The sequence below is a fragment of the Pseudozyma flocculosa genome (genome assembly GCF_000417875.1).
Source record: "Pseudozyma flocculosa PF-1 unplaced genomic scaffold scaffold00001, whole genome shotgun sequence".
Lineage (NCBI taxonomy): Eukaryota > Fungi > Basidiomycota > Ustilaginomycetes > Ustilaginales > Ustilaginaceae > Pseudozyma > Pseudozyma flocculosa.
Genome location: NW_006920869.1, coordinates 169,318 through 183,884, shown reverse-complemented (window position 1 = coordinate 183,884; position 14,567 = coordinate 169,318). Strand labels below are relative to the sequence as shown.

Below are 14,567 nucleotides of genomic sequence, written 5' to 3'. Positions count from 1 at the left end.
CGCGACGCGCGCGCGNGCGCGCGACGCGCGCGCGCGCGCGCGCGCGTCGTGACGCGAGGCGGCGNGNGCGNGNGGGTGNGAGCGGGCGGGGGGGGGGGGGTTAGTCACGCCAAAACAGCGAGGGGACCCTGCCCGGCTCAGCTGGCCACTGAGCTGCTGGGCGCTGCGCTGCTGCTGCTTGGTTTGGCGCGCGGCACCTTTTGCCTCTGGCGCCGCGCTGCAGGCCAGGCCTGCCCGCCCTCAACTTTTTTGGTGTGGAGAGAGGTGGAGAAAGCAGGCGCACCGCTGCCCTGCGCTGCCCTGCGCTGCCCTGCCCTGCTCTGCCCTGCCCTGCGCTGCCCTGCGCTGCATGACTCTGCTCGGCCTGCGCCTGCCTGCGCCTGCGACTGCGCCCGCACCTCGGGACGGCTGCCATATCAGCTTGCTTGGACGGTGGACCCCCAAAAGGGCGCTGCCCGCTCCACCTCTTTCATTACGCCTCCCCACCACCATCACCACACTCGAATCACAACCACCACCAACACCACCGCAGTCACATCGCCAACCATGAACTCCTCCCTCTAAGGCACACAGCCCGCGCGTTCCTCCGCCTCTCGCAACTCCTCGTCCCCGCCCCGAGACCACAATCGCAACCGCAACCTCAGTAATCTCCTCTGCCGCACCCCGCCGTGCTCACCAACACAAGGACATGGCTGCCCTCGCACCCTCTTGACCTTCGCCCTCACATCCATTGAGCAAGCTCATCCCGCACTGTACCCGCCGTCGTCTCTCCCAAGCTCAGGAGATACCGCCCGGTCCAGCGTATCCATTCCAAGATGATCACCCGTCATACGCCCCATTGACCTCTCGATCCACCCCTTGGAACTACGCCATCTCGCTCTGTCAAGCCACCGCACTTCCTCCCCACCTCCTTCTGCGCTTCCAACCCGCAGCGTGCTTCATCGTCCCCCCTCCTACTCGGGTCCGGATAGAACCCCGCGCAAGCTCCCGATCCTTTCCCCCGGCAGCCAGCTCGGCTCGGCCTTGTGCATTCACCGATCTCCGCCAGCGCTCTCGCGCACCCAGGTCACCACGATGGAGCCCCTCCGCCGCCTCTTCAGCCATGCCTCGCTCGCAGAGGCTGGCAGCGCCGACCTGTATGCAGAGCGCCCGCCGTCGCCACAAGAACGGATGCCAAGTGACAACGTCGGTCAGGAGATAGGCCTGCACTGGGGCCCGCCCGTCAGCCTCAGATCCGTCTTCAGCCCCATTCCCGGCGCTGCAACACAAGCTGCGCACCTCAGCGACTCGGAACTGCCGTCCACCTCGCCATCGGTCTACCTGGCATCCACCGCCATGCGCAGGTCCTCTCGGCTCGACGAATCCGCCGGCGAAGGGCTGCGCAGGAGCGTCCTCGTGCGCAACGCCATGCTGTCGAGCCTCGAGCGGGAGAGGCTGTCTCCGAGGCCCCCGTTTGACGAGCCGCAGCAGGCTCTGCGAGGCGAGCTGGGAGCCCAGGGAGTTCACCCACCCCTTCGTCGCGACGAGGAAGACAGGCTGGCGATCCGGTCAGCGGGCCCAAGCAAGGAGACGCACCTCAGCGGATCCGAAAACGGCCCCGAGGTCCGCCCGTCGACAAGCTCGCGCGAGCACTTCGAGCGAGAAGTGCAGTGGTTCGAGGACCTGCTGAGCGAGCTGGGCTCAAACGACGAAGAGGCGACCGCGATCGAGTACGACGACGATTTCGTCGCCGTTGAGCTTCCGGACGAGGACTCTGTCGCTGCTGATGAGGTCGCCCAGCTCGAGATGGGTGCAGAAGCGGTGTCCACCTTCGACTCGGGCTTTGCGGAGAGGCGCTCGCCCTCCTCCTCGACCGCTTCTGGACCCCGGCTGGGCTACCCATACATCTGCCCCTACCCATCTACGGCGATGCTGGCGGGCAGCGTGTCGTCCGAGGAGCTGCCCGCGCTGGTCGAAGACAACAGCGATGCCGAAGACGACGACGATGACGATGACGAAGAGGATGACCAAGACGAAAACGTCACGCCGCTGGCAGAGCCGGAAGGCAATCCCCTCGCCGAGGCGCTCCTCTCGCGTCCTCTGTCGCCGGTCGAGGCTGTCGAGCGGGAGAACGCCCTATTCGCGGGCGCATTCTCGCCGCCCTCGACCCGACCCGGCTCTCCGACGCTATCGTCCTCGTCCAAGGGCGACTCGGAGCAGTCGAGTCCCAACGGCGCGTGCGAGAACCTCTCGAACCTCTCGCTGCTCTCGGAGCTGGCCATGAGATCTGCAGCGACCCGCGGCAGGCACGGCGAGAGTCTGGATCTGGCGCTGGCCCGCATCTGCGGCGGCGGCGGCGGCTCCAACTTTGCCACCCTGAACATCGATACGATGGCGCTTGCAGCGGCACCGGCGCAGCCCTCGCAGCCCATGCCACCACGAGCGCCGCCCGTTGCCTGTCGATTTCTCTGGCAGACATCGGCGGACCAGCACTGCCGTGGGCAGTATCCCTGCTGCAGCGTCGTGCGAGAGTTCGGCTCCTCGCCATCACTCGCCACGGCTAGCTGCGGACCGTCCATTTCAGCGACGGCATTGGCCTCCGGCAACGTCGACAGTCCGATGTGCTGCACCATGGCCAACGACCTCGGAGCTGTCCGTCGAGGACAGAACGTCGTCAACCACTGGTCCGCCGCCTGAGGCGGGCGATGCCGCTGCTCCTGATGGCCTCGCCCCGCTCCCTATCGCCCCCTTTGTTCCCTCCCGATGCTTGCGCCAGCCCGACACATCACATACCCAGTCGCCAATCTCGGCTTCCACCTAATTTGAGCGCCCTTCCGCAAAGACTCTCCTACGAACCTCGCATTCTCGCCGGCGCCCGGCGCAGGCCCAGCGACGGTCGCAGGTCGACTTTCCTCGTTCCACTACGCAGCTCCCACGACCTGTTTCCGATCCGTACCATCTCGGCCGCAAAGCATCGTCACGGCCGTCTGTTCTCGTTCTCGCCCCTTGGCCCCGGCGCCTGAGCGCGCCCCGCGCCTCTGCCTGCTGCCCCATTCTGCGATCCTTGCACAATTGTACAAATACCTAGACCCCTCCTCAAGTGATGCCCTCTCTCGCTCGACCTCATCGAACCCCAGTCTGCTCTGATCGCTGCATCTTTCCTCGACCTCTGTGTGTCGCTCGTTTCTGTCGAAGCGAGTGAGGATGCCAAGATGGCACGAGGCCGCGTGAGGGGCCAGGAGGACGAGGATGGCGACGCCGAGTCGTCTGACGAAGCTTGCACTCGGCCGAAAGGTGGGCCCGGCTGAAGCAGATCCGATTTGCACCCGCAGCCTGGCTGGATGGGCTGCCAAGCAACCTCCTTGCCTGCCCTCTTCACGCCGACCTCTTTGATCCGGCACGGCATCCCGACGGGCGGGGCGGTGTGGGGTGGGGGCCAAAGGCGAAGGGTGCACCCTCGAACAAAGCGTCGCACTCGATGTTCAAGGAGGTGGGTCGTTGACCTCGTTGCACCGCTTTCTGTAGCTTGCTGCACCGCCCGGCCTGCTCCGCAATCGTAGGTATTCGGCCCGATCGGTCGAAAGACAACAACGCGGATGCGAATGCGGATGCGGATGGCCAAAGCCGGGGAGGGTATGATGTCAAAGGTCAGACGATCACAACGCTGCTCCTCGAACATGGCGTGATAGGTACGGTCGCGGGCGGCATCGTGGTCGGCGAGCCCCTTCAACCACGGCGGTACGGCTTCCGGTTGACCAAAGTCGGGATCCAGCCGTCCAGTCTCAATCAACGGCGAATGGGCGGGGGGGCGGAGTCATCTTCGGGTCCTTGCTTGCTTGCTTGCTGTCTCGTCCACTCGTCCCTGTCTCGGCCCCGCCCTGCGCCAAGCAAGCTGAAAAGCTGTTGAGCAAGAAGATGCAGGGCCACCAGGCGGGCCCTCGCTGCGATCGCGTCTTTGGCGATCCGCGTCACGCCAAGTCGTCTGACCATCCCGCTCGCACCTTGCTTACGGTACGAAATGTGCCAGCCAGGTACGGGGAAGCAGCGAGTGTACTTTACCACAGCCCGACAAAGACAGAAGCGTCCTCGCTTCTTGACGAGGTGACTCCCGAATCCTCGTATGTCCGTGACGAAGGCCGCTCCGCCAGGCCAGGCCAGGCCAAAGCCAGCTCGCGGTCGGCTTTGTCGGAACCCCAATTCCCCGTTGCCGTTGCCGTGATCGGTTCTGCACGTTGCGGTGGGGCCGACTTACCGTACCGATCCCCACCGTACCCTGCCTCTCGGCCCGTTCCGCCGCTTGCCGCCCGCTGAGTTACGGAATGCGAGATCCGTCTGATGCCCTTCCTGCGTCCACCTAGGTGCTTGACGAGGCGTTGTCAAGGGTGGCATCCGTGTGGACGCCTGCCTGGCTTCGGCCCGAATTCTTTCGCTGCGCACATCCAGAGCTCCTCCTCGACGCTGGCACTGCGTGCATCCGGCACTGATGGGGAGCTCAAAGTAGACGACGAGCGCGACCATCTGACTGTCTGGACGTACTGTGACTACCGCGACGAAGATCGAAGAGCAACCACGGGCGTTTAGGGGCATAGCCACGAGCACAGCATGTCGATCTCATTGGACCGACCGACCTGGCCCGCTGCCGTACTCCCGTCGCCGCGCCGAGCCCGTTCGTTTGGATCGACACCGTCGACTCTACATACAGTGCGCAGCGTCGGAGCGATCCCGCAAATAGAAACTTTGGCAGTCTCGGGCTCGGAGCGCCAAAGAAAGGGGAAGGCGGCGGCCGGATCGCAAGACGTTGACCGGTCGCTACTGTTGGCGTTGCGGGCTTCGATTCATGGGTCCCCCCACCATACACCTGCTGCTCGGCGGCGAATGGTCAAGAAGACTCGGAGGGGAAGCGGGAGGGAGGAAGGGGACAGGCGGCGATACCTGCACATGTACGTCCGGACGTCATTGGGAGGCCGGTCCGCATGCGAGGTGCCGGCCCCTACATCTGGCTGCAACGCGCGGAGCGCCAACCCGGTGGATGGATGCTGCCACCTGCCGGGCCAGCGACGACAACAACGACATCGACGACGGCGAGCAAAGGCCGTCGAAATGAAGCGAAGGGGCCGAGCCGCTGGGTTGACTGGCTGAATACCTGCTGCGCCCGCCTGTCCGTACGAGCGTTTGTTTGTACCAGCAATCCGGCTGCGTCGGCCGGTATGGACAGAGTACGTGTCTACAGGGGCGTCAGCTGCGGACGGGCGGCGGACAGGCATCCACTGCGGCGTCCGATGTCGGCGAGGGGCTGCAGACCGCTTCCGCGATCGTGTCGGGCAGCAGGCCAGGCCAGGCCAGGCCGCAACCACACCGCCCGCAGCAACGGCCGCTGCGTCTCTCCGTCGAGCAGGTGCATCTGTTGGCGGACCGGGAAGACAAGAAGAAAATTTGAAAATTCCAATTTTTTTCAAAAGCTCGCGGTGGAGGGCGACCGCTGCTTGTTCCGCCTCCCGAGAGTCAAGTTGGAGTCCGAAGTGTCGCGTCGTGTAGACGAGTCGATCCTGGTGAAAGGGACCGTTAGACGGTGAAGAGCGCTTGAACGGTGCCGTTGTGCCAGGTGGTCCAAACGGCGACGACGGGCGCCAGGCGTGCAGAGCACAGGCCTTTTGGGCGCATTTCGGAGGCAACGACCGATCTTCTCGCTCTACGGACCGTACCATACGGTACGGTGACGGGCTTAGCTTGATCGTGCTTGGTGCAGGGGTACATATGCGCGGTCAAATGAGCGACCGCTCGAGGAGGTCATATCGGTCGTACCGATAGCGCCACCGCCACCACTCCGACGATCCAGCAACTACGACGAGGCGACTGACGAGGACCGTGGTGTAGCGAGGGCCAATGATATCTCGGTGGCGAAGCTCATTCGCCTGCGCCGCCCTTGACCGACGAGGAGCACGGATCGCCTGCAAATTGCCGGCGATATCCGTCTGCGCAGCGCCCTGCCGCCAAGCTCCGGCGTTGGACGAAGTGCTGTGCGGTACGCTGGCTGGCTGCGCTTTGGCGGCTGCCTGCCTGCAGGCTGCGCAGGGCGATCTTCGTGACTTGGAAGACCTGCTGCGGAAGCCTATTTCGTAGCGAGCAAGGACCCCCCCTAGGCGCGCTCCGTGCGTACGTACAGCCTAAGCAAGGCACCTAAAAGCAGGGGCGTTGCGCAGCAGGCTGCAAGTGCTGAGCCGAGCTTCTGTCGCCTTCCCGAGCCCCAGGCAGGCAGGGTCCAATCAACGAGCTGCGCCCCCGGAGTACGTGACGGCAGCGAAGAGGCAGAGGTAGAGGGTGACAGAAGAATGGCGACTTCTTAGTCCGGCCCCTTCGTCAAGCGCGAGCGAGCGGACGGACCGGCCGCGAGATGAACAGTCGGGGCCTCGTTTGCGCAGCAGCGTGGCGAACGAGGACGCGTACGATGGCCAACGACCACAGACCTCGGACCACGCAGCGAAGCTGGTGACCGCCCGTACTGATGGGCCCCACGAGTTCGTGTCCCTTTGTTGCGCTGGCTTGGTATGAATGGAAGCGACAAAGGGTACGGCGATCCAGTAGTGAGAAGCTTGGAAGCACACGCACGTCGCAGCGGCGCGGTGCTGCGACCCTCTGGAGCAGCACAAAGGGCATAGGAGCGCGCGCCGCAGTTGACGGCCGGCGACTTGGTTCGAGTGGCCAATCATTCCGCAACGTGTCGGCGTGATACACCTTATAGAACGTGATGGATCAGGCTGTAGATGCAGGATTCTCCTCCCGTCCCTCGAACCCCCGACCCTCGCCGGTCCTCGGCCTCGGGCGCGGGCGTATTCATGCTGGAACCAAGGGCCGCGGGCCCGATCGAGACGCCGGAGCGTGCCTGCTGGACGGTCACAGAGAGCTTCGGTGGTGGCGCTCGGCCAAGTCCGTCCTTGTTCCGAAGTGTCACAGCGCGCGCGCTGCTGTGATTCGTATCGCTCTGACGTGGTCACATCTGTGGCGCCACTCTGGCCACCAAGCTCAATGTACGGCGTTGGTTCTAGGTCACGACGACTAGGGTCGATCGTCATATCGCGCAGAAGCAGCGACCCGCGCACTGTATATGGTCATCTCGCGGTCGATGCCTCCTTTCGCGAGCTAAAGAAGCGCCTGACTCCTCGCGATCCCATATGGCCAAGAAAGGTCTTGCGGACTGCGAGAGGCGCTACAGAACGTACCTACCACGCTGTGGTTCGTCCGCAGTCCAACGGGCGACGGGCGACGGGCGACTGGCAACCCCGAATGAGAAGCAAGCTTTGTTCGACCTTGCCAAGAACTTGGGACGTCGGGGTGTCGTCCCGTGTCGGTCGCCCAACCGCCGAGAAGAAGCTTATCTGGCCAGGCCCGCGGATTTATTCATGCTTTGCCCCTTCCCCGTCGGGCCGTTCGTCCGTCGTTCGTCGACTATGTACTCCCTTTGCGCGTTTCGAAGAGCCACCGGCGTGGCGTCTCGATTCCTATTGTGCCACTCCGAGGCGGTCTTGCACCTCGGCGTCGCCCGAGTGCTCTCTCGATTGAGCACGGTCTGTTCAGAGGGTGTGCGACCGACGGTAGAGCGGCGCCCGATTGGCGTCGTCAACCCATGCGGTCCAAGCGTGCAAGGTTGTGCCTACCAGCGTCGGCGGTCACGTTCTTCCATTCAGCGAGGGGCAGGCAGGCAGGCAGGAAGAAGCTAAGAAGGCGCTGCGCCTTGGAGCAATTATGCGTCGAGCGCGGAGAAGGCTTGCGTGCACGCAGGGCGCCTTGCTTGATTCTCTGGCACCGACAGGTGACGCAGGCAGCACGCACCCAAGTAGTGTGATTTTCATTCGAGCCTGAGCGCCGCAAGCACGCAACGTGACCGTCCAGAGGGGAAGCTCCGCCACGTCACTTGAGCCAACGTTCTGACTCGTCCCGACTGGCTTTGGCAGCACGCCACCCTGCCTGCTGCCCACTCGTCGTGCTCCACAGCAGCGACTGTTCACGGATCGAAGGTCATCCATCGACGGCAGCGCCTCGTCTCGTCTCGTGTTGCGACAGCCGCCGTCCGAACGAGGATCGGCAACGCTTCCCGACCCCCTGCCTGGCACGTTGCTGGAACAGGCGCGGCTCGGCGAGCGTTGCCGACGCCACCTCCCCGGCTGCGTGCCTATGACGACTCGATTGCGTCGGAGACGAAAAGGGGGCCCAACCCTCTGGGTGATCACCGCGACCGCCTCGCCGCTCCTCCACGGCGCGCCCGGGCCCGTGCCACGGACGCAGCATGCGTGGGCCTCCTGACGAGCGAGGCAGAGGCGGAGGCAGAGGCAGAGGCCAAGCGCAACGACGGCGAGCGTGTGATGCCGCATGGCGCGAGCGACCGAGAGCAGCACGCAGGGTACCATGACCTCGAGCGCTGTGGCCGGCAGCAGACGTCCCTCCGCGCAGTAGGTACCAGCGATTCGGCAACGCTAGCCCGGCCGACCGACCGAAGCAAGGCGGTGCGTGATCTTCGCAAAGCGCTTTGTTTACGGCTGTGGCCGGCTCGGATCTCGCCTTCTGGCCTGTCTGAGCGGCCAGAGCGAGGATCATTATTCTTATTGTTCGCTGACCTTGGCGAGGCTCCTGGCGCGCTACAGTACGGGTTGGCTAGCGAGACCTCGGCGCTGTCGAGCTCGATCTTGGCTGGCTGGTCTACGATTGCGGTACGGTACAGACAGACATGGCCGCTAGTCGGTGTGGAGGCAGACGTAAGGTGCGTGCGTGCTCTCCTGAGCAGATCGCGAGGGCCCACGGCAGCAACGCCGCGACGACGACGACGACAGGTGGCGCACAGCATCGCTCCTGATGGCGCGGTCGGGCCTGGCAGCTCTACAGGCGGAGGCAGGGCTTGGCGGGCGAGCGGGCGGGCGGCCCGGTGGCAGCAGCGACCCAAAGAAAAGGGGTCGGTATGGCGGGTGGCGGCCTGACAACGAGTCGAGTCGACGCTGAAGATCACGCCTGCGATCGTCGGCCTAAGGCGAGGCTAGATCGACGCCGCCGACGACGCAAGCGCGGGGCCCGATGTGCTGCAGCGCAGGCTACTAACTGTAGGCACGTTCGGTGCTGCGCGCCATCAGATCGACGCCTCCCCGACGCCGAGCGACAATATCACGATTCGACTCGACTCGACGACTCGACCCCGGGTCGTCGCGTCCTCATGACCTGACCGACATCGGACACCCTTGCGGCCACAGCGAGGTGTGCCGCAAGTCTCTGGGAGGTCGAGTCCAGTACGTCGTTTGCATGGCCGGCGAGGCTGGAGATCGCTATGCGGTGGCGGCGTGCCAGAAACGAGGGTAGGTGATGATGGCGGCGGTCGCTTGCGTGCTTTGCTGGTTGGATGAGATGGGGCGGGCGAGGCGCTGCAAGTTTTTTTTTTTTTTTTAAAAAAAAAAAATCTCGTTCCTCGGCCTCGCCCCCGTTCCTCGGCCCTGGGCCCTGGATTTTCCTCTGGCAGGCAAGCAAGGGCAGCCTGACGCACAGAGGCAGGCAGTCGGGCAGGCCGGGTAGGGCGCGCTGTGACGGCCGGAGTTGTCGTCGGTGGTGGGCTGCAGGCAGGCTGTGGGTCCTGATCTGCGGGCCCTGCCTGGCTGCCCAGCAACCCTACACCCTGGCTGCTGGCTGCTGGCTGCTGGCGCTGGCCTGGCTGGCTACCCTAATGGTACGGTGGTGGTCCCTGGCTGGCTGGCCGTGGTTACCTGAGTCATTCATTCCTGGATGCCGCCATTCTGGTGGCCACTGCCGCCTCCTCCCCGCCGTGCGTACCCTTCTGCTCGCTCTCGCTGCGCTTGTCGCTGGCTCGCCAGGCCACCGTCCTGCTCGAGAACACCTGCGAGGGTCCTCAAAGGCCACCCTCGCCCCCTCTTCCATCACCTCTTTGCCTTCCAACGCAACCTTCCGCAACGCAACGCCACGCCCCTCTCTTGGACTCGCCATTCTTCCTTCGCCTTTGGCTTGCTTCAGCACCACATCGTCCTCCGCGCCCCTCGACCTTCATCTTCTGCACACCACGCACCCACCGCCTGTTGCCATCTCCTCTAGCATCATCATCCCGCAGAGCAGCAGCAGCAGCACCACCACCACCACCGTACCACCGCACCACCGCCGGCAGCACCGAGAGCGGCACAAGCCGACTTCCTCACCCGATCCCGCACCCGCAGCCCAGCCCGCACCGCACTGCAACGCTTCATCACGGCACCATCGGCAGCCTCCCCGAGTCACACACGCACACTTCCATCACATCCATCCCTTCGCCTTCCTCCTGCCGCCCCACCCAGAGTCACACCCAGCAGCCTTCCCGAGCCAGCGTGTGAGCCTATATCTTCCGGGCTAGCATCGCTTCCCTCCCCTCCTTCACCCCTCCTTCCACCAACGACAACCCACACCGCTAGCCACCACTGCCATTGCCTCGACGCCTTCCAGCAGACGTTCTGGAAAGTCGGAGCTCCCCCGCGCTCCCCCCTTTCGCAGACACACGCCCGACCACAACCACGCCCTCACCATGGCGGGCATCTACAAGCGCTCCTACGGCCACTTCGGCGGCCGCAAGGACTTTGACACGTCCGAGATCCGCACAACTCCCGCCGACGAGCTCTCGTCCTGGCTCGGCGACGATGTCTGCACCAGTTGCGGTGGGCCAACGCCCCACGGCAAGCTCTTTTGCTCGGAAAAGTGCAAGCTCGCCGACGCCGAACAGGTAGCCCAGGCCAAGCACGACCAGGTCCGCGGCCTCCCCTCGCCCTCGCGCACCGACACCTTTGCCCGCGATGACACCGAGCACAAGTTCCGCTACCCTTGCCCTCCGTCTCCAAACCTCCTCGCCCAGTACTCGACCCCGCTAAAGGCCACCTCGCTCACGTCGCCGGCCCTCTCGGCTTACCAGAGCTCGCTGCCGAACTCGAGGGGCAGGTACTACAACCGCTCTTCGAACGCATCGACCGAGGCGGGCCACCTTTCGATGCACAAGAAGCGGAGCAGCTCGCAGTCGACCTTCTCGTCCATCTCCGAGTCCAACGGCAGCACCAGCGCCTTTGCCAGCACCGACCCCAGCACGCCTTCGCCCGCATACGGAGCGACCGAGGACGAATCGAGCGACCTCGACGCCAACGAGTTCCAGCTGCCGCCCTCGGTCAGCACCGCGAGTGCCGTCATGCTCCGCCGCACCACGCGCGACTCGCCCAAGATTAAGGAGGCCCAGCTACCCAGCGTCGGCATGCGCCCCAGCGAGGGCAGCCAGCAGAAGTCGCCCATGTGGTTCGCTCGCCGGCCAAGCACGACCAACCTCCCGCCCTCGATGTGGTACACGTCGCCGGCCATCACCGCAACCACCAAGGTCACCGCCACCGGCAAGGGCCTCCCTGCCATCAGCACCTCGCAGCGCGGCGACGCCCAGGCCACGCTAACCAAGAAGGCCGCCATGGACTTCTTCGCCAACAGCCGCAAGATGGCCTCGCCAACGTCGCCAGCGCGCTCGGGTCCGGCTCCCGGCAGCGTCGCGATGCGCCGGGGCCACTCGGACCAGCTCGGCGCACGCTCCCCTCCTCAGATCCAGTCGGCCGCCTCGTCGGCGGGCAAGACGATGCGGGCCATCAGCCCGGAAAGCTCGCGAGCCCTGTCGCCGGCCACGGGCACCGATGCCTCTTGCGACCGCTGCCGCACGCTGTCCAGTCTTTCGGGCGACATCGACATCTACGCCGCGAGCGTCCTGTCGCCTTCGGGCTCGCGCCGCGGCTCCACCTCCAGCGTCGACAACCGCAGCCTGCTCCACAAGCACAAGCACTCCCACAGCGCTGCCGCCGGCCTCTTCTTCACCCAGCTCCACGCGCAGGAGCAGGAAGCGTCGAGCTCGTCGCCGAGGCGGACCCCTTCCGGCATGGTCGCCTCTCAGGAACAGAGCGAGCCCCGCTCCGCCATGCAGCGCGGCCGGTCTTCGGCACGGGTGCGCAGCTCCACCCAGCGGAGCCGCAGCCCGCCTCGCGCAGCAGCTCGGCGACAAGCTTCGCCGGAAACGAGTGGACCGGCGTCTCCACTCCCGATCTCGCCCAGGTCGAACCCCATCTCCTTTGGGTCCAACCCCAGGTCGGCCGTCGTCGTCGACGACGACATCTATCACCACGACGAGCCCCTGCGCTCGGCACTTCCGGAGCGACCCTCGCCGCTCGCTCTCAAGACCCACCTCGAAGCTCAGGAGCCCTCCTCGCCAGAGGTTCGGGGCCGTGGTCGGGGCCGCGACCGTGGCACGTCCACGACGAGGGCCGAAAGCCCCAAGCGGCGGCAGTGGATCCACCGAGACTGCGAGATCTCGTGGGCCGGTTACGGCCACAGCTCGGCTGACCGGGGCTCCTCGTCTCGAAGCCGAGGGCCCCGGGGCCGCGGCCGTGCCGCCCGCAACGACGACCCGGGCTTTGATGATGTTGAGCTCGAGCTCGACGGCGACGCCAGCTCGGACTCGTCGGAGCCCAGCTCGTTTGAGCACAGCCCGCGGCGCGGGCGCACCGCCACGCGGCGATCGACGTGATCACCGCTGGCCGCGCCGCCAGCCAAGATCCTTCCACAGGACCCAAAGGCACCTCGCATCCAACCCACCGCTCCCAGGATTCTTCTCCAGCATTCAACAGGCATCGTGACCGCATCTTTCCAAGCCTCGTCAGCATCATCATCATCATCATCATCATCATCATCATCATCATCATCACCGCCACAATCATCCTCGTCTCAGTGCCATGATCGTCCATCACTCCCTCCCCTCATCCCCCAAAAGAAGCAAGCTGCTCCGCCACGGCCTTGTAGCTTGCTCCACTGCTCCGGTTGACCTCTGTCATGGGACTTTGTTGCCTTCTCGTCGTCTCTCTCAGTTTCTAGCATCGGGCCCGGGGAAAAAACTCGCTTTTCCCGGGGTCTTGGACTCCACACTACCCCCCACCCCTCTCCACACGACCGTCGTTTCTCGCCCTGTCTGGCTCTGCATGGCCTCCTGGCACCCGCCCCGTTGTCACCGAATCCATAGCAAACCGACCGAACCAACCAATCAAAAGCAGACGTAGCAAAAGAATCCAAAGCATGTATCCGCCATCTCATTCTTCAGCCGAGCTCGTGCTCTGTGAGGGCGCGGGCGTTGGGCGTGACTCGCGAGATAAGGAAAGGCGCTGATTCGCCGCGAAGATCTGTGTATCTGCCCTCCGCCTATCGCATCCGGAAGCGGGGATGCTCCGGGCGGAAGTCGAATCACACAAGACTTTCCCAGGGACACGCTTGGCGCCCCGGCAGCCCACGGGGGACCTGAGCAGCATGTGACGGCGCGGGGCGGGAAGCCTAGGTCGTAGCTGCTGTGGCTGTAGCTGTATGTGCTGCGTTGGGGTTTCGCCGTCGCACGCACGGGCACGTCTGTGATGGTCGCATTGCGGGGGGGGGGGGAGGGGGGGGGGGCCTGGCTGGGCTGCCCAGCAGACCGACCACCTCCGTATGTGTCTCTTCCACCATCGTCGTTGATCGAATCGAAGCTCTCGTGAGGAATCCGGACCGCCCCTCGCACACTCTGCCCCTCTCGGTGGCGGCCTGAATGGACCAGGATAAGACGGCAACGAATCGCCGTCATCCACCCTGTGCCCTGCCTTCGGACCGAGAAAGCCAGCATGGCATGGCATGGCGCGGCAGGGCAGCCGTATGTAGGCACCGGAAGCCTTTCTTCCGTTTTTCCGCTCGCCCTCGATTGGGCTGCTCCTCTGCCGCCACCAACAGGACGACGATAGCCACCGGCACCTAGCTGCCGACCGCTGTAGGTACCGGACCTGGACCGTACTTCGTCCTCGGCCCTCTTTTGCCAACCCCCTGCAGCCTTATCCGCAGGTTTCCGCGTCTACCCGCCGTGGTCTGTACCGCTCGATGGAGGTAGGTGTATGTACAGGTACCACTCCGTACCGCCCCATCACGCCAAGAGGTTATGCGAGGGGGGCCACCTCTGCTCGAATCGACGCCGTTCCTCGCCCTGGCCAAGACGATTGACACTCTGGTTACCCCTCCCAGTCGCTGCGTTTTCCGTCGAGGTTCGAGGTTCGTCTTTCTGCTGAAACTCTTGGCCTGGCTCTCGTCAAGGTTGCCAGACGAGGTGCCGACAAGCTAAGGTCGCCTAGGTAGGTACCCGAATTCACATGGCCACCTCTTGCCGACGGATGGGGGCGGCAGCACGCACGGTTTTCTCGCCTTCGTCGTCGAATCGCAGGCCGGCCTGCCTGCCTGCCTGCCTCGCTGTGCTCGTGGGCCCGAGCGGATTGGCAACCCCACAATTGGAAGGAAATCCTCGCTTGCTTGCAGGCTAGAGGGCCTGGGCTGGGCTGATTGGCGGCCTACGCATGGCATGGCATACCGGTGTCAGCGACGAGCGAACGGCTCTCGCTCGCTGGTCTGTCTGTCCTTGCCAGGCCTCGGGTACCCAGCCTTTTGATGGCGAAAGCACCCAAGCAAAAGCTACAGCCTGGCAGCCATCTCAGCATCACCAACGCAAACCAGACGACCAGGCCAGACCAAGGTCTCGAATGTCAAACACACGGGAT

The 14,567-nt window shown here is 64.7% G+C and overlaps 2 protein-coding genes across 2 annotated transcripts; both read left to right on the top strand.

The window, feature by feature from the left end:
• Window positions 1-1,074: 1,074 nt before the first annotated feature.
• Window positions 1,075-2,676, top strand: PFL1_00051 (uncharacterized protein; the record flags this gene model as incomplete). Its single annotated transcript, XM_007877548.1, has 1 exon — window positions 1,075-2,676. The coding sequence occupies one exon, from the start codon at window positions 1,075-1,077 to the stop codon at window positions 2,674-2,676; it is 1,602 nt and encodes a 533-aa protein (XP_007875739.1).
• Window positions 2,677-10,519: 7,843 nt separating this feature from the next.
• PFL1_00050 (uncharacterized protein) lies at window positions 10,520-12,535 on the top strand (the record flags this gene model as incomplete). The annotated part of the gene is made up of 1 exon (XM_007877547.1): window positions 10,520-12,535. One exon carries the CDS (start codon window positions 10,520-10,522, stop codon window positions 12,533-12,535), a length of 2,016 nt encoding a protein of 671 aa, XP_007875738.1.
• Between the last annotated feature and the right edge of the window lie 2,032 nt (window positions 12,536-14,567).